This window comes from Epinephelus fuscoguttatus, linkage group LG4, assembly GCF_011397635.1.
Source record: "Epinephelus fuscoguttatus linkage group LG4, E.fuscoguttatus.final_Chr_v1".
NCBI lineage: Eukaryota > Metazoa > Chordata > Actinopteri > Perciformes > Serranidae > Epinephelus > Epinephelus fuscoguttatus.
The window spans coordinates 46,107,168-46,128,858 of NC_064755.1; the positions used below are offsets into that span (position 1 = coordinate 46,107,168).

At 40.5% G+C, this 21,691-nt stretch overlaps 2 protein-coding genes and 1 long non-coding RNA gene across 4 annotated transcripts; 1 reads left to right on the forward strand and 2 right to left on the reverse strand.

Moving 5' to 3' along the window:
• Positions 1 to 6,209: 6,209 nt before the first annotated feature.
• myod1 (myogenic differentiation 1) lies at positions 6,210 to 10,243 on the reverse strand. The gene is made up of 3 exons (XM_049574025.1): positions 9,653 to 10,243; positions 8,569 to 8,647; positions 6,210 to 7,925 (listed from the first exon to the last, which is right to left on the reverse strand). The coding sequence occupies exons 1-3, from the start codon at positions 10,241 to 10,243 to the stop codon at positions 7,705 to 7,707; spliced, it is 891 nt and encodes a 296-aa protein (XP_049429982.1). The 3' UTR covers positions 6,210 to 7,704.
• Positions 10,244 to 10,419: 176 nt separating this feature from the next.
• On the forward strand, positions 10,420 to 12,286 carry LOC125887322 (uncharacterized). Its single transcript, XR_007449161.1, has 2 exons — positions 10,420 to 10,558; positions 11,822 to 12,286. It is a non-coding gene; the product is annotated as an uncharacterized LOC125887322 (long non-coding RNA).
• A 1,730-nt stretch (positions 12,287 to 14,016) lies between these two features.
• Positions 14,017 to 20,396, reverse strand: zgc:172145 (Ferritin light chain, oocyte isoform-like). Of its 2 annotated transcripts, none has more exons than XM_049574028.1 (3): positions 20,111 to 20,396; positions 18,101 to 18,247; positions 14,017 to 15,630 (listed from the first exon to the last, which is right to left on the reverse strand). In XM_049574028.1, the coding sequence occupies exons 1-3, from the start codon at positions 20,234 to 20,236 to the stop codon at positions 15,340 to 15,342; spliced, it is 564 nt and encodes a 187-aa protein (XP_049429985.1). In that variant the 5' UTR covers positions 20,237 to 20,396; the 3' UTR covers positions 14,017 to 15,339. The 2 variants fall into 2 exon arrangements, with proteins under 2 accessions (XP_049429985.1, XP_049429984.1); XM_049574027.1 differs by having other exon boundaries at positions 20,066 to 20,396.
• Positions 20,397 to 21,691: the final 1,295 nt, after the last annotated feature.

Consider the following 21,691-nt stretch of genomic DNA (forward strand, 5'->3'; position numbering starts at 1 on the left):
GGAAACATATATTTCTTGAAACAATTATCTTGAAATTAGAAGTTTAGTACACAAAAATGTTACAAGATCTATCAGTTGTTGGTCAAAAAACTCACTTCATGCACTGATTATTGAGTTGCCATTATTATTCTTTATTAGATGTCTTTTTTAGAGGCTTGAATCAAATAATTCTCACTGGGATTACTCACCACCTGACTGAGAGAACAGGAGACAGGTGTGTGATTGTTGATCGTAAACACCTGAGTGCAGGTGAAAGTCTATAAACGCAGGCAGAGTTTGTTGAGCTGGTTTTCACATGTTTGGGAGCTGTGGGGATTGAAGTTGGGAATGTAGAAAGAAGGTTTAGACTGGAGCTTTTTTTGCTTTGTTTGGTTGATACTTGAGTTCTGGTGCAATAAACAGTTCATTCAAGCAACACCCCTTGACCTTATTTCAAAGTTGTCCAGATACATGGATGAAAAGTTAAATTGAAAACCAACAAAGCGTCTTAACGATCTGTCATGATCCTCCAGATCAGCCTCAGTGCCCCTTTTCCTTGGCAGACATTTTGTCATGTCACAGACAGAAAAACACAGGTGTGAATAATAAAATAAATGATGGCTTAATTCCACTGAGCTGATTTCAGGCTCCTGGTATTGTGCGCACAAGCTCACACTCTCTAGGTTTCCATAGAAAATGTAGAGCAAATTTAAACCCAGAGAAAATGCAAATGAATCTGTGCACTTCCATTCACTGTTGAATGAAACCAGCCCAGGCACCAGAAGAAAATGTTTCTGCAAACTATGGATATGTTTCATTGTGTCTGCGTCTCTACAGTGATGTAGTGTATGAGCTGACTTTGTCATCTGGAGGCAGAGGAGATGGTGGATGGTGTAGTCTCGCCACCAGACAATCAGAGATCTCCGCCTTCTGATAGTCTGGGGACACTCCTTTCTAAAGTGTGTATAACACACCGGCGAAAACGGCCGGCAACAAAGCAACGCCTCTGGCATTTTTGAAAAGGACATGTCTTCTCGGAAATGTGCGCTCTCCCTTTTCTCGTCCACAAGGAAACAAACACACAGAGAGCTTGAAAATGGATGCCGAGAGATTAAACTCTGTTTTATCAAACGTGTGCTCATCCGTGAAGAAAATATTTTTTTCCAGCGGATGTCTTAGTTACAACATGATTGAGCTAACTGGAGTAGTTTCATGTCGTATGCGACAACGGGAGGCTTTTAACAGATGACGTCCTGATGTTAGCTTTGCTGCTGCTGTTAGCTGTCCCTGTCAGCTGCAGCCACTGATGCTTTCTAGACATCGTGATTTCCCAAAACTGAATAAATACCACACATAGCAACACAAAACTGCTTTGCTAGCTCAATCATGTTGTAACTAAGATATCCGCTGGAAATGATATTTTTTTCACGGACTGTTTAATGAGTTATTACCTATTACAGACACGGCTAACAGCTAAGAAATAGTATATACATATAGACATAGCTAAAAGCTCTGCTGGTTTTCTACCCGGAAGTATTTGTAAACAACAAGGCGATTCCCTCTATAGTCCGGCCGGACGGATGAATCATGGCCTTGTAAAAGATTATGTTTGTTTCTTTTAGTTGGCGAGAATGTGTCACCGCAAACGCGACAAACATCCACTGAACTTTGACGGTGTTTTCTGCGAGCGCAGCTGAGCCATTTTGTACCGCTACACGTGTTTCTAGTGGGACTGTGTTTACAAGCACAAGAGTTCAGCGAGCCACCGAAGGACCGCCCTGCAGATTTACTATTAGTTCTGCAACTTAGGGAGTTTTTTTAAACTCTGAAATTGTATCCGCCCATCTAAACACAAAATCAGGGAGAAAGACATCAGTCTTTAGTTAAGCAAAGTGTCTAAAGACTGACTTGTGAGTCTATGGATGGTGTGACATTTAGGCAAGACTCCTGCCAGCAACACTATAGACTGAACTTTGAGACCACAAACAGCAAAAACTGTTGTTTTTCCTGCAGTTTTTCATCCTCTAAATGTGGGTGTTTTGTAGAGAGCCATCACTGTGTTACCAGCTGCTTTTGCGCTCCTATTTCTGGGTGTTTGTTCATTTCCTGCAGGGACTGTGCCTCCAGAACCAGATAATTTAGGCCAAACCTTGATCGTTTCTTAACCATCACCAAGTGACGTTTGTGTCTAAACCTAACCACATGTTAACCACATCGTTCTTGACTTGTAAACTTTTAACATAACTGCTGTGTAATAATGTACAAATGTAGCAAATCAGTGATTTGCAGAAACATACAATGCCAAAATTTATTCTTGCAATGGTTTGATGAAACAGCTGGTGCAGCTGCTGAAGAAGAAGAGGACACTCAGGGTGCGTTTGGAACCGAATACTTTTTTCTTTTTACTTTTAGTAGGTAGTGCAGTTGTTCTTAAAAATGATGTACTGCTACATGCAGTATGCACACAATCAGGACAAACTACTCCCTCAACATTACGCCCCGAACTTTAACCCTCTTGCTTATATATCCGTTACCATGGAGATAAAACAAAATGCTGTTCACCGAACTCGCCAGAGATGAAATTCACAATCCTAAAATGACAGAGGCTAAACATTACTTTCATAGATATTTAATGCTCATGCCCCTCTGTTCTTGGTTATATTTCTGAATATTTTATTCAGTTAAACAATTTATATTCCTATTATTACTAATCAACTGGTCATCAGTCACTCTAATGCATCATCCATCACTGAGACTTCTGACAGTCGATGTGACGAATCTTTCGCTGCAGCAGATTGTGGGTCAGAGCAGCCAAAAAAGCATGCTGGCTTGCACACTGCAAAATCCAACCAGATGTAGTAGAACATCCTGGTATTTCTGGCATACTGCATTGGACATACTGTGTGTCAGGACATACTAAATCTTCTTCTGCCGTACTATATAGTATGATAGTACGGGTATTGGGACAGACAGGAAGAGTTGAGGTCTTAAAAAAGAGTTCAAGTAACTCAAACGATGTGGAATAAAACATTATGAAAATACAACATTTCTGTTTGTTCCATGTATTGATGTGAGGAAGGTTACTGTCTCCCCATCGCTCCACACAAACCTGATGTTTTCAGCTCCTCACAGTCACATGCTTCATTTACAAATGAAAAGTAACTGAGTACATTCATCAGTTACTGTACTTTAGTACCATTCTGAGGCACTTTGCTTGACCGTTTTCATCTCTATGCGACCTTATAGTCGCAAAGGTTTGGGCACCCCTGGTCCAAATTTCTTTTCCTGTGAATATTTAAGTGAGTAGAAGATGAACTGATCCCCAAAAGGCATGAAGTTAAAGATGAAACATGCTTTTCAACATTTTAAGCAAGACTAGAATGTTATTTTTGATTTGTAGAATTTTAGAGTGAAGAAAATGAAAGCAGCATTGTGCACCCCAAGACATTTGAGATTTCAGACAACTTTTACCAGGGTTTCAGACAATAATTAGCTTTATAGGGCTACGGCTTATGCACAGTCATCGTTAGGAAAGGCCAGGTGATGCTAATTTCAACTGACTATTTAAACCTTGTCCCAACAATCAGCAGCCATGTTCTCCTCTAAACAGCTGCCTGCACTCTGAGAACTAAAATACCTGATGCCCACAAAGCAGGAGAAGACTATAAGGAGATAGCAAAGTGTTTTCAGGGAGCTGTTTCCTCGGTTTGTAATGTCATTCAGAAATGGCAGTTAACTGTGGAGGTCAAGTTGAGATCTGGAAGACCAAGAAAACTTTCAGAGAGAGCTGCTCGTAGGATTGTAAGAAAGACAAATCAAAATCCGTGTTTGGCTGCAAAAGACCTGCAGGAAGTTCTACTACTACTGTGCAGCGACACCTGGACAAATATGACCCTCATGGAAGAGTCATCACCACAAAATTCAGCCTCACAAGTTTGCAAAGGAACAAGCCTGATGCTTTTTGGAAACAAGTCCTGTGGACTGAGAAAGGTAAAATAGAACTTTTTGGACACAATGAGCAAAGGTTTGATCTGAGAACAAACTGTTAAACACGGGGCTGGATGGATGATGCTTTGGGCTTGTGTTTCACAGGCAGAGGGAAGAATGGATTCAGTTCAATTGCAGCAAATTCTGGAAGCAAACTTCACAGCATCTGTAAAAAAGCTGAAGAAGAAGAGAGGATGGCTTCTACAACAGGACACTGATCCTAAACACACCTCCAGATCTACAATGGATGACCTCAAGAGGAGCAGGCCGCAGGTTTTGCGATGGCCCTCACAGTCCTCACAGTCTCCCAGCCTAAACATCAGTACAAATCTGTGGCTAGACCTCAACAGAGACAGAACAGTATGTCGCTGTTAACAGGTATGATTCAAGTAGAGCTAAGCTTCTTTGTGGAGTACCTCAGGGCTCCACTCTTGGACCTCTTTTGTTCTTGATTTACAGAAATGACCTACCTAGGGTCTGCAAAAATGTACTGCCTTTTTTTATTTGTTAACGATACATGTCTGGTACCTTCACATGAAAACTTTAGCACACTCATGCAAGAAGCAAATGAAGAGCTATCATCTCTCTCTAAATGGTTTCAGATGAATGAACTCTCTCTCAATATAGAGAAATCAGACTTCATGATAGTTTCTAACAAAAATAAAAAAAATAAATAAATAAAGCCCAAATTTTTATAGATAACATCAAAATAACTTTTTTTTTGTTAAAAAAATGCAAATCATCTTCTCTCTTTAGAAAATATAAACTTTTTTTTTTTTTATCAAGTTTTAATGTGAACATAAACCAGACTTGTGTATTCATGTGTAAATGTGTACATCTCAATCATGATTTGCTGAGCATTTTTTCAGAACATTTTTAAGTCTTCCTCAAACATACAATCATATTCCACAAGACACTCTGAGGACCTTTGTCTTCCTTACTGTCACACATATCTTAATATTCTCATATTAAATATCAATATTAACATTCTCAATATTCATTGATTCATTCCATCTCTACAATCATCATCTACATTATCATTATTCAAAAAGCATCTGAGAAGGACTCTAACTTACAAAGACTCTCAACACTTTATTGATTTTTTTTGTGTTTTTTGTCTTTGTAAATTACACATCTTTAACACCTCTTAATACTTCTTAGTCTGGAACAATTGATTGTTTTTGTCCTTTTCTTTTTATGTATAATTGTTGTTATTTAATAGTGGAGGTATCTTCATACGCCATTTTGTCTTCTAACCTCTCCTGCACAATCTTTTGATTTCTTTTTCCTGTATTTTCTAAACATGTATGTGCAAATAAACTAAACTAAAAAGTAATCTTGCCTAAAATATTGAAGAAATGTTTCATCTTTAACTTCATGTCTTCTGGAGAACAGTAAACAAAATTTTGACCCAGGGGTGCCCAAACCTTTGCAGGCCACTGTATACGTCATTAATATGACACATTATTATGTAGTTATTCTGTTCAGTCACATGATGGCGCTGCAGCTCTTTGAGTCAACGGGTGTAAAGGTTCAGCAGCTTATTTATTCTATTTTCTATCCATATATTTTCTGTCTAGCCTTAGTGTGATGAATATCCTATTCATAATAAAGTGTTTCACTTCACTCACAGTGTAAATTAAAATGTTTTCATGGTGACACGGATACAAAACTCAAATAATAAATGTAATTTGTGGAGCTGTTTTTTTTTTTTCTTTAAAAAAGTTTTAATGATTGAAAAAAAAAATCAAATAAAACATAATTAAAGTAAGTTATAATAAGGGTGTTATGAAAATAGAAAAATTTAAAGCAATTCAAGATAAGTGTTCATGAGTTTTAACTATCACAACTGCAATTAATAATTATTTATAAAACCCTACTGTTAACTAAATATATTCAACTAAAAATAAATAAAAACTATATATATACAGTGTGTGTAAATATATATATATATATATATATATATCAGATATCAAAGAAAATAAAAAAATAAATTTGATTAAAAATAAATAAACTTTGGTTTAAATGCTCTTTTTTTGGTTTTGTTTGTTTTTTCTATTTTGTGTTGTGTTTGTTTTTTGGTTGGTTTCTTTTGTAGCTTTTCTAACAAAAAAAAAATTCCCATCATTCCTAAAAACAAAAAACTAACATGTTAATTAATCTCGAGGCCTAAATATCAAATAGTTCGTCATAAAATATAAATTTTGTTGAATAAAATAAAAAAGCAGAGTCATGTGTTTTTGTATAAATAAGCAGGTTCATTTATTTGTCATGTGACTGTCACTCGCTTTTCAGATGTATAAATATAAAGTTTAACATTTTCACAACAAACAAAGCACATACAGACAGAAACATTAAATACATAATTAATACTTTCAGTTGGAACAAATCAGCTCTTATTTACATAATATGTACAGAAACAGAAAAATGGTCCTCCGCTGCAGTGAATGAAATTTGGAGTTTGACAGGATGGAGGTCTGAACCGACTTCCTGTCACGACAATACTCACACAGTTTGATCTGTTTTTGGGTTCTGTTTTTTATCACCTCAGTTTTTCCACAGAAATCTGCAGTCGTGCGACATCTTTCTAAAATATCACAGGACTGTTGCAGTTGCTTTTAGTTTCCTGAGGGAAGTGAACAGCTGGGGCTTTTTACAACTTCAGATGGACGAAAGTGGAGGAATGTAAATGGATGTGTTTCTTTTTTCTCTCTTGGCCTCCGTCCTTCATCAAATAGACTTTTAAACAGAAAGGAAGAAAAATCCATCTGAATGACTCAGCTGAGCCGTTAAAATATTTTCTCATAACTTAAAATAAAAGTACAGCAAGAACTGAACCGATCAGTAAACCTGTTCAAAATAAAACAACATTTCTCAGCATCCAAGTGGTTTTTATCTAAATCTACAGATAAGTTTAACAGCAGGAAAGAGAATCTGGGGCTCGGATATGCTGAAGTACGGAAGATCGTTCATGCCAGGAAAATAAATCTATGGTATGGAAACTTTGGAATGATAATCAGCTTTGGCGAGCCACCTCCTCACTTTCATTGTTTTTTATTTTTACATATTTCAGCTTTTTATTAATTTCCTTGTGTCAGATTGACAAAATCTATTTAAAAAAAAATGATAAAATAAGACTAAAAATTTCATTTAGGCTACAAATATAAATTAGCATCATGTAATTCTGACTTTATCTTGTAATTATTATTCACTGTCATGCTGAGAATTATCGAACTAAGACTGAATTAAGATTTAGACTGGCGTTTTTTAGCAGTATTAACTCGAGGCCCACTTACAAAACTTTCAACTTCATCTCACGATCTTCATCAGCACATGGAGTTTGCTTGCTTACTATAAAATCTATAAACTCTGATATAAAATCTGAAACTCAGTCCTCTGATGAACACTGTGCGAAGCCTTGAGAGCTCAGTACAAGGTCAGATTACACATGGGCCTTAACTTTTTTATCTGACAGACGGAAAGGTCACTCCTGATCTTTGACACTCTGATTATATTATTTTCCCGGCAGGAACGAGCCTCCATACTTTCAGCTTGAGGAAATAAAAACAGGCTGAACTTTGGTTCTGAATTATGAAACGCCACCGCTGATGCAGACAGGTTGTGAAGACTCAGCTCAGCCCGGTAGCTTTAAATTAAATTAGTGTGTGTGTGTGTGTGTGTGTGTGTGTGTGTGTGTTTTGTGACATGACAGGATGGTAAAGTCCCAGGTGTGAAGGTCTATAGGACTTGATAGATCAGGTTGGGGTCCTGGCTGGTGGTCGGGGAGGGGACCTGGACGGGCCCGGGGGCCGCTGCCTCACCGGCGGGGTCCGTCTGCGGGGACCCGGGGGCGTCAGCAGGTGGGAGCAGGCTGCTGTTGTCGGTGGAGATTCGCTCCACGATGCTGGACAGACAGTCCAGACTGGAGACCACCGAGCTGCGGGCGCTCTTCACGCCGCCTGCAGGACACAAAACAGCACAGATAAAGTTTTGGTCAATGATTTAAGACATATCTTAATGTTTATGGTCAAAATGATCCTAAAAAATAACAGCAAAGACAAAGAACATCACAGATAGCTGAATAAATCGGTTTGACTGTTCTTTTAGTTTAATCCTGAGTGAGTGAGATTATCAAGTGTTTGTCTCATTATTTTCCTGTTTACAGAATGAGACAAAATATTTTCCATCATGGTGCTGTTTGTTTACTCCATTTGTTTGAATTATTATGTTTTTTTAATTTGGATTTACTGTGAGTAAAAACATAATACTCTTTTTATTCTATTTTTTGTTTTTTGATCCAGATATCTGAATTCAACAAATGACATATTTCAGTAAAATGTGCTAAAACTTTAGTGGATGTTTGTTGTAGTGAAACAAACATCAAGAATACTTAACATTTAATTGATGTGTTTATTAATACAAAAACTAAATTTAATTATTGACAGAAATCAGTTTAAAGTTTACGTTTTATTGTTTTATTGCTGTTTTTATTGCTCCTCCTATTATTATCATTATTATTATTTTTATTTTTATTATTGTTATTATTGTTATTATTATATCATGTATGTATTGTAATATTATGAGTCCTTTCAGATTTCTTACCGTTTGGAGTCTCGGAGAAATAAGAGCTGTCATAACTTCCTCTTCTGTTTGACTGACAGGTCGGGCCGTTAAAATCCGTCTGTAGTGAGAGAAGACATGAAGGAATTAGTTTGAGTGATGTTTCTGTATGACTTAATTTAGAGAAAATCTTGAGGCCTAAATGTTTCAGCATCACTCGGGTAAAGAGTTGTAACTGAAGCTGAAAACAGTGTTTAAAAAAGAAGAATAAAACAAGTTCTTCAGAAAAAGATTCATATTTTTTAATAAACTCATAAAACCTTTTACACACACTCAGTCACAGTGGTGAAATCTTTATTAAATTAAAATGTTTTAGAATAATTTTTCTGAAATGTTTGAATCACTGCGGACCACAAAAAAAAAAATCACATTGTCAAATAATCAAAAACGTGAAACGAACATGAATTTCATCTTTTCACATTCAAGAATCGCGACTGATTTTTATCCGTTAAATTAAAAACGTGTTTCTTTAAAATATCAACATGAAAATTGACCCTCTGTTTATTTAGAATTAAAAAAAAGAATGAAATCCAACGAAATACAAACTAAGTTTCCTCTAAAGGGTGAAACTAATCTAGTGCGGACACACACACACACACACACACACACACACACACACACACACACGAGTTAGCTGTCTTTTTCTGTTCCTTCATTAAATTCCAAAAGTGCACTGAAGTGAAGCGCAGGTCACTGTTTGAGATCAGTTTAGAAAAATGTTACCGCCAAAAGGAGAAAAGAATCCGTTTGAGCCAAATGTGTCAAAAATAAAACACGGGCCTGTGTAAAGTTCACGGGTTGTAATGACGCGTGAAAATTGTTCAAATCAAATTTTGGTCAACGCACCTTAAAGAATAAATCCAAGATAACAACAAGAGTAAAAATAAAAACTCAAAGTGAACATGAAATGAACCAAAGCAGAGTCAAACTCGACATTTGTCCGTGCGTAAAGACGCACTGGATCAACTCTTGGACACGTTCACAAACACACCAAAGCGCTCGGACAGACTCAAAAGCACTGACCCCCCTCTCCCTCTCTTTAACACCTGTCAGACCCTGAACTCACCATGCCGTCGGAGCAGTTGGACCGGGGGCTGGAGGCGTCTGAGTCCCCGCTGTAGTGCTCCAGCACCGGGTAGAAGCCGTCGTCCTGCCCGCCGCGCAGCAGCGCCTGCAGAGACTCGATGTAGCTGATGGCGTTGCGCAGGATCTCCACCTTGGGCAGCCTCTGGTTGGGGTTGGCCGTCGTGCAGCGCTTCAGGGTCTCGAAGGCGTCGTTGACCTTGCTGAGCCGCCGGCGCTCCCGCAGCGTGGCCGCCTTCCGCCGGTCCGCGTTGGTGGTCTTCCTCTTGCAGGCCTTGCAGGCCCAGAGCAGGCAGCGGCCCGCCTGGTGGTGCCCGCTGGGGGCGCGGACGTGCTCGTCGTCCTCCACCTCGGCGTGGTGATGGAGGTGCAGGAGGGAGGACGGGGAGGAGGAAGAGGAGGAGGAAGGGGAGGGTGAGGGCGAAGAGGAGGAGTCGTCCGGCTTCAGCAGGCCCACATGGACCAGCCGCGGGTCCAGGTCCTCGAAGAAGTGCATGTCGCTGGTGTTGAAGCACGGGTCGTCATAAAAGTCATCGGCGGCGGGGATGGGGAAAGAGATATCCGACAGCTCCATGGTTCAGTCCCAAAAACACACCACAGAAGAAGAAAAATCCAGTGACGGAGACAGAAGCGTCTTCAGGCCAAAATCAAAACTGTTTTTAGGAAAGAAGAAGAAGAAGAGGAGGAAGAGGAGGAAGAAGAGGCGGGACGCTGCGGAGCGGCTCTGTGTTTTCGGGGGAATGTAGAGTCCTGTCACACTGTTCTGTCTCTCAGCTGTTGACCTGGATCAACTTATACCTGGGACATCAGCAGGGGGCGGGGTCAGGACCATGATGACCACCAGGGTCTGACCAATCAGCTGGCAGCAGGAGGGGTTTACAACTTCACGGTAATTAGTGTACAATTACCCCTAACAGAGCAGTAACAGCAGGGTGATATAGTGCTGCACACAGCGGGGGGCCAACACACACACACACACACACACACACACACACACACACACACACACACACACACACACTGACAAAAACTAAAGTATTTAAATCATAAAATATCTTAAAGTGGTGACTTTTATTGCGTCATATTGTATTTCGTTTATGCTATTCTTCTGTAAATGTTGTTTTTGTATTAATGCATTTCATACTGAGTTTACTTATAAATAAATAAACGACAATAAAATGGACTGCATGTCTTGCAGCACAGAGTGATGGAACTAGTTTGGAAAAAGAGAATTTTAAAAACAGAGAGACAGAAATTAAAAATGTAATCAGAGGCCTGATCAAAATAATGTTTTTAATAAGTAAAGAAAAAACGAATTAAAAGGAAACAAATTTGTTTTGAACAAACGAAATTAAAGGTATGATAAAACCATGCATTAAAATGTGAAACTGAAGCTCAAATAAAAGCCAATCTAATTTGTAATAAAACGAAATTCTCATTTATTTGCCTCCTAGAATGAATAAAGTAAAGAAAGTTTCAACAGAAGGGGAAACATGTAATTTCTGAATCAAAGCAGAAAACAGTAAAATGGGAAATCTCGATCTTATTACATTTTATTTCACCTGCAAGAAAACTATAAAAGTAATCGAATTAAGGCAAATATATATATATATTATTAAAATGTGTTGTTTGGTCGCATTTAGAAATAAATTATTTTTTTGAATTACTGTCAAACAGGTCCTTCAGCAGGAGTTTGTTTTCTATATAGAGCTGACTCTTTTATTTTTATATGTAAAGAAAAAGAAATCAAAAACCAAAAAAGCATACAAAATAAAAATAATAATATTTCTTTTGTTTTATTTTTTCAAGATATTTGATTTAGTTTTTAATTTTAATAACAACAAAAAGAGCCCATCACAGACCCTATGGGGTTGAAAGAAGCACACAATCACAGCAGCATCGCATGAAGGCAAACACATGACATGGGAAGTCATTGCATGAAGATCACAACGCTTAAATAAATGTTTTATATTTATTTTATGGATATAAAAATAATCAAGACACAGAAAGAACTCATACACGACTCGGACACGGCTTTTTTAAGAGTGTAAAAACTGCACCAAAGTGTGAACTCAAGTTTAATTTTGAGAGTTTATCTTTGAAGGACAGATTCATTTGACTTCTTCTCCTCTTCCTCCTCTTCCTCCTGCAGCCCTCCTCATCACCGCACCGACTCCATCCAGAAATATTCAAACGCAGATTATTGATTTGACTCAAACATGCAGCAGTTCACATCACTGCAGCTGGAGGGCGCTGCAGAGCTCAGAACTCTCCCACCAGCCCGCTGCAGCTCCGACACCAGCGGGTTGCTGTGCCCTGAGCCTCGTCTCGCAGGCTGTGAACGAACTACCCATCCACCTCCAGCCTGTCAGAGAGGACAGATGAGGAGGAGCTGGACTCTGTGGCTGCTGCAAGTGTTTGAGACAAATATTCAAAGCCTCTGCTCAAAGGATTATCACGATCACTCCAAAAATGATTGACAGGTCTTTTAATACAAGACTCCGACACCTACATGCATGTTGGTAATGTTTTCAGATGCTATTAGAGGTCTGTCTGTGTGAGTGTAATGTTTCTCAACAAGAGTTAAACAAACTTAAATAAAACTAATAATATTTCAGAGGTCAAAGTCTAAAATGATGTTATATATGTTCATTTTCACTTTATGTGCTCAAAAATGCAGAATGATCCTTTAAACTCACTGAGTTCTACATGTGGATTAATATTTTTAAAACATGACACAGAGCACTGATGTGGGAAAAACTGAGAGCCGCAAAACTATTTTTCTAACTTCAACTTTATTACAAAGTGCAAACAAATCAAAACCAAACCAGTGACTATCACGTCTCCTCCTTCACAGTCAAACTGTCTCTGAAGCATACAGATATTGAATACATAGTTAAGAAATGATCAAAATAAAAGCACATTTATATGTTGGAATACACAAGTAGCAGTATACTGGTGGGAAATAATAAAATACTTACAAATATTTTATACTTGTAAATGATTTGGTCAAACTATTTCATAAGCTGGTTATTGAACATTAATATTTCTTTGGTACCATCCAAAATATGTCTGTTTATTAATAAACTACTGTTGTTGGCATTAATTTTTGTCTCAGATTTGTACCCAAATCAAGTTCTGTAGAAAAAAAATGTGTTAAATTCTTCAAAGATATTTTAAAAAAGTACAGTTTTAATACAAAATTTTATATTATTTGGCTCAGTTTTGCCCTGCTTTCAGTCTCTGTGCTAAGCTCAGCCTAACACGGCCTCGACGGCCTCTATCAGCCTTTTTAACAAAGTCTTCATCTGCTCACACTTTATATTTATTTCTATCCTCCTGAGACCTGAACTTTTGTTAGGTTTGCATTTTTAATGTCTCCTCGCTATTTAAGATCAGTAGGACCTGATAAGTATAAAAAACTAAACATTGTCAACGATAATAAAGTCCCAGAGTCCTCAGACGAGTACTTCCTAATCAACAGCGTCTTATTGTCTTACTGTTGCTTAAATTGCTAAAAAGTTGTTGCCATATCAAACTACAAATATTATTAATTATTAATAAACAAGTTTCAGTCATAACATGTGATCAGGTTTTAGACCTTGTCCTCTTTTGTGTCAGGATCGGCTGCAGACTGGAGATGGCTGCCATCTTGTTTTTACATGCATTAGTGTGCTGTGCTCTCACTGCCACTAGATGGCACAAAAAAGTGTCCATGAACGAGGACAACAGGTCTGAGTGAAGCAGAATGAAGTGTATGGTCCAGTAAACCCAAAATGTGACGTCCTCATGAGGACACAGGGTCTCAGGAGGAACAAAGTGAACATAAACTTCATAAACGAGACAAAAGACAGATTCTGCAATTTACATTGTAGAATCTGTCGGCAGCTCTGTGTGAAAGATGACTACGGGGGGGCGGGGGGGGGGGGCTTTGAGTCTGAACGATGCTGCGCTTTAGCCCATCACAATTGAGGGGGCGTGGCCGAGACGTGCAGGTGTCCCCAGGAAATGTGTACGTACAGAAACAGAAAGCTCCATGTCCATGGCGACCGCTCCACCCAAAACGGCGTCACATCAACGTGAATTTTTTTTTTTTTTTCCCAGCGAATGTCTTAGATACAACATGATTGAGCTAACTGGAGTAGTTTCATGTCGTATCCGACAACGGGAGGCTTTTAACAGATGATGTCCTGATGTTGGCTTTGCTAACTGTCCCTGTCAGCTGCAGCCACTGATGCTTTCTAGACATCGTGATTTCCCATAACTGAATAAATACCACACATAGCAACACAAAACTGCTTTGCTAGCTCAATCATGTTGTAACTAAGATATCCGCTGGAAAAGATATTTTATTCACGGACTATTTATTGAGTTACTGAGTTATTACAGACACCACTAATGGGGCTAACAGCTAAAGGTTAGCCCAGCTAATCTACGATAACCATGTTATTAATTACAAAACGTGCACACAGAAATAGTAACGTTTGTTCAATCATTGTGTTTATAGACTTTACAAACATCAGATTAGTCTACACGGTGATACAGTGACGTGAAAAATGTGAGATATATATATATATATATATACTCTGCCAGTTTTCTACCTGGAAGTATTTGTAAACAACACGGTGATTCCCTGGGGGCACCACCGAAAGTGAAGGGGTTGAGCGATGCCCGAGGCCCCTGCACTTCCGTTAGTCGAAAAACTCCGGGCTGTGCCTCCAGAGGTAAAGGAACAAAAGAAAAATCCTTTTTTTTTTTTTTTTTTTTTTAACCGATGGATTTCCAGATTGTCCAACGCCTGATCTTACGTTTTTCAGGCAGTTAAAGACACAGCATGTGTGCGGCGCCTAAGGTGCTTTAATTCAAATGGGCTTCCACACCTACAGTGACAAATATAAAAAAAAAACATGTTACATGGTGCTGACAGGTCACAACTCTCCAGCTAGCTAACTGTGCCCTGAATTTTGGAAAATATTAAAATATTTCTTTTGAAAAACATTTCAGACTGTAACTCAGACAGCTTTCATGTTGCTGGAGAGTATTTTTTCTTGAGGCTAACACTTTCCCCTGGCTCTCAGTCTTTGTGCTAAGCTAAGCTAAGCTAACACATCCTGGACGCCTCAGATGCTTGATTTCAAAATGTGCTTCTTCACTCAAAGTGACAAGTACTGACTCATTTCATAATTCTAAAAACATTTTATGCGGTGTGGGAAGGTCGCAACTTTCCAGCTAGCTAACTGTTAGCTGTTGTCTGACTGTTGCTAGCTGTTAGCTGCTGTTTGACTGTTGCTAACTGTTAGCTGCTGTTTGACTGTTGCTAGCTGTTCTGAATGGAAATGGTAATTCGTGGAAAATATTACAATATTTATTGGAAACATTTCAAAATGTAAAATCAGACTTTCGAGTTGCTGGATGCTTGAGGCTAACAGTTTCCCTCTGCTTCCAGTCTTTGTGCTAAGCTATGCTAAACACGTATTTCTGTACTGGAGGCAGTGAAGTGACACTAACATCTGTCTGGACTCTGGACACTGCTAACAAGCTAATTTGCCAAAATGTCACTCTGGTCATTTGGAGAAAATCCTGAGTTTTAGCTTCTACAAAAGGGAATTGAACTCAGAGAGGAGAATCATTTCTAGTCAATCAATACTTCCTCTGACTGACTCCGACCGATTATCTGCTCAGCTCCTCCTGCAGCTCGTTCAGGATGTACTCCCCGAATCCCCCCGTCTGGTCGTTGGTGCAGCCCACCCTGCGGGCGCTGGTGAGCAGGTCTCCCAGCAGTTTGAGGCGGTCTACCCGCGGCGTCAGGAAATCGCTCTTCACGATGCTGGCAGTGTGCGGGTCTCCGTGGTTACGGGCCAGCTGGCTCAGCTCGACCATGACGGCGGCTTCCTCCTTCAGCTGGAGCAGCAGGAGCTCCAGAGCCGGCAGGACGGCGCAGACGGCCTCACAGTTCGGCTTCTGAGAATCAAAGACATTTGATTAGTTAGAGAATAAACTACAGTAAAGACACCACCCACAACATATGAGCGGTCTGTCTGTCAAACAGTTGTATGAACGTATAAACGACATCTGATTCAGGGGCCAAACTTTAATTTGATAGAATCAAATGGGGCGTGAAGTGAAACTAAATCAAACTGAGGCGATCAGTAACTGTGAGGCGTTGTGTCGTTGAAGTACACGCCACTTTGAGAGACGGATAACAAGGTGTCCCAAACTGCTGCTGACTGGGCCCCGGGGCCTCAGCCCTGAAACGATTTTACACGACTCATAAACCTGGGCCGGCGGTCGGAGGCCACGCTGCGACGCGCCAACGCCACCACCGCTGATGCCACTCAGCCATCTGGAAACGCCATCAGCACCACCATCCCTCTGCTGCAGCATTAATCTCGCCAATTTTCCGGAACTCAGGGGAGGAAATGGACACCCTGACCGGCTGTAGGCCAGAGCCGGGGGCCAGGTCTCCAGGGTGTAACCTCCCTCCTCCCCAACCCCTCCTCCGTCCACCCGTCCGTCCGATCACTGACACAGAATAAAGAGCTTCGTTCCAAAATGAGATCTCTGAAATTTGAAAAAAAGCAGCAACACGGAGAGATAGAGACGACACCTGCTCTGACAAAATGAAAGATAGCACAGGAGGAGAGATAAATCCTCCTGCTGCGACGTATCGGGAGGAACGCGAGGAGTAAAACGAGAACGCTGTTACAGACTGAAGCGTCTCTGTCTCACAGATAAAGTTCAGATCGTAAATTTAGTTTCAAAATGGATCCACAAATCAGCTCTTCACAGCGGATCATCTAAACGCCCCTCAGGACCCTCGAGGGTTCAGCAACCCTCCCCCACTCTGCTGAAGTGTCTCTGGGCGACAAACGCTCTTGACCCTGACCTCTGACCTCTGACTGACTTCTCTGTGTCTCAAGTACTGTGCTTCAGTACAACTTTAACATACTTACTTCTACCTTTACTACAGAACGAAACATTGCTCTTTTCACTGCACCACATTTATCTGACAGCTGGCATTACTGGTTACTTTTCAGTTTCAGCGTGTTTATATTAAAATAAATGATGTAGTTTACAACCCAACAGTGTAATAAGTAGTTGAAATTAGCTCCATCTCAACCAACTAAAACATAATCTTTAGTCCAATAATGCAACACGGAGAAAGCAACCATCTTCTTTTGATATATAACATCTTACTGATAATACCTGCACATTCTGTCTTTGATTTTTGAGGATTTTTCTTGTGACAAAGTGTTTTTACATTGTGGTTTAACAGAAAAAATAAAGAGGGATAACAACAGTTATTCAAACTAGAATGATGTGGTCGTATGCTCGCAGACCAAACCAAACCAGTCAAGCCAGAAAAGTGTTTTATGCAGAAACTTATGATGTCACAGTGAAGTTGACCTTTGACCTTTTGGATATACAATGTCATCACTTCATTATTTTATCCAGTTCGATATGTGTGTGACGTTTTACCATAATTAGCGTATGAATTCTTGAGTGTCCAAAAACATGTTTTGTGGGGTGACAGTGACCTTTGACCTTCGACCACCAAATTCCAATCAGATCATTCTTGAGTCCAAGTGGACGTTTGTGCCAAATCTGAGAAAGGACAGCAGAGGACATACCTGTGCACCAGTACAACTGGGCTGGACAGCCACAACAAAGGTTCACAGGCTGAGATCAAAGCAAAAAAAAGTCAATTTATTGAGAACATCTGTGCACAAACAGCAGCAAACGTTTCACCCCTTAACTATAATCAGTGCCTGCTGTCCAGCCCAGTTGTTGGTGTGCAGGTGTCTCCTCTGCCGTCCTGCCTTGGTTGTCCATTGAAACAACACACCCAAGAAACTTTTTGTTGCCTTACAGCAGCCCTGTGACCATACCAAACCTGAGGAAATTCCCTCGAAGCCTTCTTGAGATATCACATTCACAAGAATGCAACGGACGCAAGGTCACAGTGAGCCTGACCTTTGACCATCAAATTCTAATCAGTTCATCCTTGAATCAAAGTGGACGTTTGTGCCAAATCCAAAGGAGTTCCCTCAGGGTGTTGTTGAGATCACGCATTAAAGAAAATGAGACAGATGCGAGGTCACAGTGACCTTTGACCGTCAGTTCAATGTTGAGTTAAGGTGAACGGAGAAAGAGCTCCACCTCAACAAACTACAACAGTCAGTCCTGCTTCCACATTAATGTATGAGTCCGAATCATCTAACGAGATCACAGGGGACACTTTATACTTTTAATACTTAACTACATTTTACTGTTTGTACTTACTCACACCTAAGTAACATTTTCAATGCAGGACTGTTACATGTAATGGAGTATTTCTACAGTGAGGTATTTGTACTTTTACCAAAGTAAAGAATCTGATTACTTCTTCTACCAATGAAAAAGACAATGTTTTTTAATAAAGAGTTTTAACCTGGACGTCTTTGCCACAGTAGCTTCCCCCTCTCTCAGCCAGGTAGCCCAGCATGGCCTCGGCCTCCTCCTCCTGCTTCAGCGCCTCCTGCTGGAAGAAAGAGGTGACGCGGGGCAGAGCGACATCGTCCCGTTCAAACACGCTGGCCTGCAGCAGATAAAAGGAAAGTCATACATTAGAATAAAAAAGATTACACAGAGTGGAGTGAAGAAGACCCACTGAACACACCATGATTGTGTCTTAGGGTCCCCTACTCAACAGCACAGTGTCAACACTTTAAGGTTAATTATCTCTAAGTATAAACCAGGGATGCATACTGGGTTCAGAATTGCCTCATCTGAATAAAAACTGCTCGTCAGCCAACAAAGTCTTCCTGATTTGTGTCAGCGTTGTGCGGCCAACTGCACATGCTAAGTAGCATTTTAACCTCTGGCCATTCGGCCCACAGAGTTTACATCATGATGATGTCATACACATAAAAATCTGGTAGTTTTGCCAATATAAAAAACTTCTTGTTTTAAGAATAATAATTGAATACCTGTTTTCAGATTAAGGTTCATTGTCAACAGTTTTATCTCTTATAATGGTGATGTGTGGTTACAGTGCTTTAAGGATGTAGTCACAGTTTCCATCGATCAGATCTGCGACTGATCAATTTTCAACCCCACAACATAAAACTCCACAAACTCAAAGAAGATTTTCACCTGAGCTGTGTTCATGGAATCGCCAGCAACAACCACACATAGATTCTAATGCTGTGGAAACACTGCTTTTGGTGGCACAATCACAAACAACCCAGTCTCACTCCCAAGCCGTCGGAATCCGGCCCTTGGGCAGTGACTTGTGGCGTCGGCATGATACGCAGCCGGTCGCAGTTAGTATAAAGGCACTCAGTGGCATCGGCGGAAACGCACTGGGCCAAGAAAGGTGGTGAAAATCCAAGTAGGGCGAGAGGCATGGTGGATGTGTCCAACAAAAACCGACTTTCACCCAGGAGAGAGGTGTTCGGTCCCGTAAGATTCTAAAGCCAAACCCTGTTCTTTTCTCCTGAACCCAACCGTGCTTTTGTGTTGGGGGGAAAAAAAAGTCAATTTGCGATGTTGTACCGACATAGTGCTTTTATTTTGAAAGAGACTGTATCAAACTGTACATTTCCTGTGAAAACAGAAGTGTAGTTTGAAAACAGACAATGCATGTAACAGGCTGAAGTTGACACGGCGTCCCAGAACGTCAACAACCAACACACCCAGGGTACCTTGGACGCCATATGTGGACGTGGAAAGTCCATGACCAAACGTGGACATGTGACGAGGTCACAGGGAGGATGTGTTGGCAGGAAATGCAGCAATGTCTCTGTAAAAAAACAACAGGTTTTGTTGTCTGTTTGGTCTGCAGGTGGGCAGACATGTCGCCTGGGTGACGCCATCCCCTCCACCTCACAGTGACAAAGTCAGCTCCTACATTACATCAAACATTGATATGATATGAAACGTACTCATGTTACATGTTCATGGTTTGCAGAAATGTACAATGCCAACATGTTCTCCTGGTGACTGGACTGGTTCAACAGTAAACATGGATGTGATCACAGCCTTCAGTGTTCCTCCTCTTGTAGCATTAATACAATTAATACTATTGATCTAGATCCTCACAGTACTTACGATGTATTTGATAATAATTATGTCTGTTAATGCACTTGTTTCTGTGTGTGACTTTAAAGTGCATAAAGTGGACTTTAAATTAATTTAATTTTTTTAAAGAAGTTATAAAACATCCTACATGTGCTAATTCAGGTCGTGTCCATCAGCTAACCTCCCAGAACACACCCAGAGGACCTCAGTGTCCTTCAGGGAACCTTCAGCTCTGACGAATAAACACTCCAGAGATTTAATTATTGACGTCCTGTCTGAGCTCTTACAGCCACACACAGATCAGAGCTCCATGCTGAATGCCTGTGTCTCCTACCAGAGCCTGCAGCCGGTACACTCCGTCCCACAGCAGGCTGCTCACCCCGCACAGAGCCTCCTCCACAGCGGCCTGCAGGTTGTGTCTGGCCCGGCTGCAGCCCGCGGAGCTCCGGTGCGCTCTGCACAGCGGCAGGCTGCTCTTCAGCCTCTTCTCTGCGGGCTCAGTCATGTCTCAGCCCCGTCACTGATCCAGGAGAGGAAGCACAGTCCGGACACCTTCACCGCAGAGGTGAATTACAGGTGATAAACTGTCCGACTGTAATAAACGCGTCCTCTTCCTCTTCAGCCGACACGACCCGTCAACACAGGATAAATTTAGCCAGCGTGGATCAACTGTTTCCCGGTCAGCTGCTCAAGTTCATCCGGTGCGTTTGAGCTCAGAGCTGCTGCCATGGAAAAAAACAGTGTTATAAGACAATAATAATCATATGAACATGATGCAGTCAGTCATTATGCCTTTATGTTCTTTCTACATTGAACATCATAAAGATGATCTGACAGCATGAGGAAGTTTATTTTGTAAAACAGATAGTTGTATTTCCTCTTCATCATGATGACTCCAGAGTTCACATGTTAAAGAGCTTAACTGAAGGATCATCTGCAATAAGCTGCTTCATTAATAACAGGTTTACTCTCATCTATACGTCAGTGAAGAACACTGCTGGAAGAAGAACTCAGAGTTCCAACACCACAATGGAGAAATAAACTTTATTTATATTTCACCTTTCATACAAGAAATGCAGAAAGTAGACAATCAAGGCAATTCTATATAAAAGGACATTTAATACAGTTTAAAACCAGTAAAAAAAAAAATAAAATAAAATCTTAGAACTGTGAAACCATAAATAATAAAATCAAGTGAGACACATTTTAAGAGTTGCAGCAGTGTGAAGCGTTAAAAGAGAGTTTCAGACCTGCATCAGGAAAGTCAGAGCGAGTTAAAGTCTAAAGTGAACAGATACTGTATGTCTTCAGCTTCCTTCTAAAAACATTTAGCGAGCTAGCCTCTCTGATATCTGCAGCTAGTGTGTTCCATATCTTTGGGGCGTCACTGACAAAGGCTGCATCCTCGATCTGCTTCAGTCTGTACAAACCAGCAGCAGATGATCGCAGTGTTCTTGGAGGCTAATAGTCAACAAGGGAGTTAGCGATGTAGCTCGGTCCCAGCCCATGTACAAGGAGGAGGAGCTTAAAATCAATTGTAAATGTAACAGGAAGTCAGTGCAGAGCAGCTCAGACTGGCCTCATGTGCTCGCTCCTCTTGGCTCTGGTTCGTAGCTGCAGAGTTTCAATCAGCTGAAGTCTGTCAGTGGTGTTTTTTGGGAGGCCAGTAAAAAGTGTGTTACTGTGGTCGAGTCAGCTTGAAATAAAGACATGACAAGTTACAAGTTGTATTACAAGTAAAAGGCTTGCAAAAATCGTTTAATAGTAATAGTTCAGTTTAATAAACCAGCTTGGATGGCAGCACCAGTACACTGACGCTTCTTCACACTGAAGAAGACCTTGCTGTCGAAACGTGCAGTATCACCTGGTGGAAGGTGAGTGACCTCCTGCAGCGAGCCCATGATGTGTTACAACGAGGTCCAGCCCAGGTGATTACTGAGCTGTCCGAGGGCCCGGGAGG

What these genes read in the sequence shown, in the direction of transcription:
- myod1 (XM_049574025.1), bottom strand. Translation starts at nt 10,243, where the DNA reads ATGGAGCTGTCGGATATCTCTTTCCCCATCCCCGCCGCCGATGACTTT. An exon ending in CCAACTGCTCCGACGGCATG is followed by an intron (nt 8,648 to 9,652) that starts GTGAGTTCAGGG and finishes CTCTCACTACAG; the next exon opens with ACGGATTTTAACGGCCCGAC. An exon ending in TTTCTCCGAGACTCCAAACG is followed by an intron (nt 7,926 to 8,568) that starts GTAAGAAATCTG and finishes TGTGTCCTGCAG; the next exon opens with GCGGCGTGAAGAGCGCCCGC.
- zgc:172145 (XM_049574027.1), bottom strand. Translation starts at nt 20,236, where the DNA reads ATGACTGAGCCCGCAGAGAAGAGGCTGAAGAGCAGCCTGCCGCTGTGC. An exon ending in TGTACCGGCTGCAGGCTCTG is followed by an intron (nt 18,248 to 20,065) that starts GTAGGAGACACA and finishes TATCTGCTGCAG; the next exon opens with GCCAGCGTGTTTGAACGGGA. An exon ending in ACTGTGGCAAAGACGTCCAG is followed by an intron (nt 15,631 to 18,100) that starts GTTAAAACTCTT and finishes TTTGATTCTCAG; the next exon opens with AAGCCGAACTGTGAGGCCGT.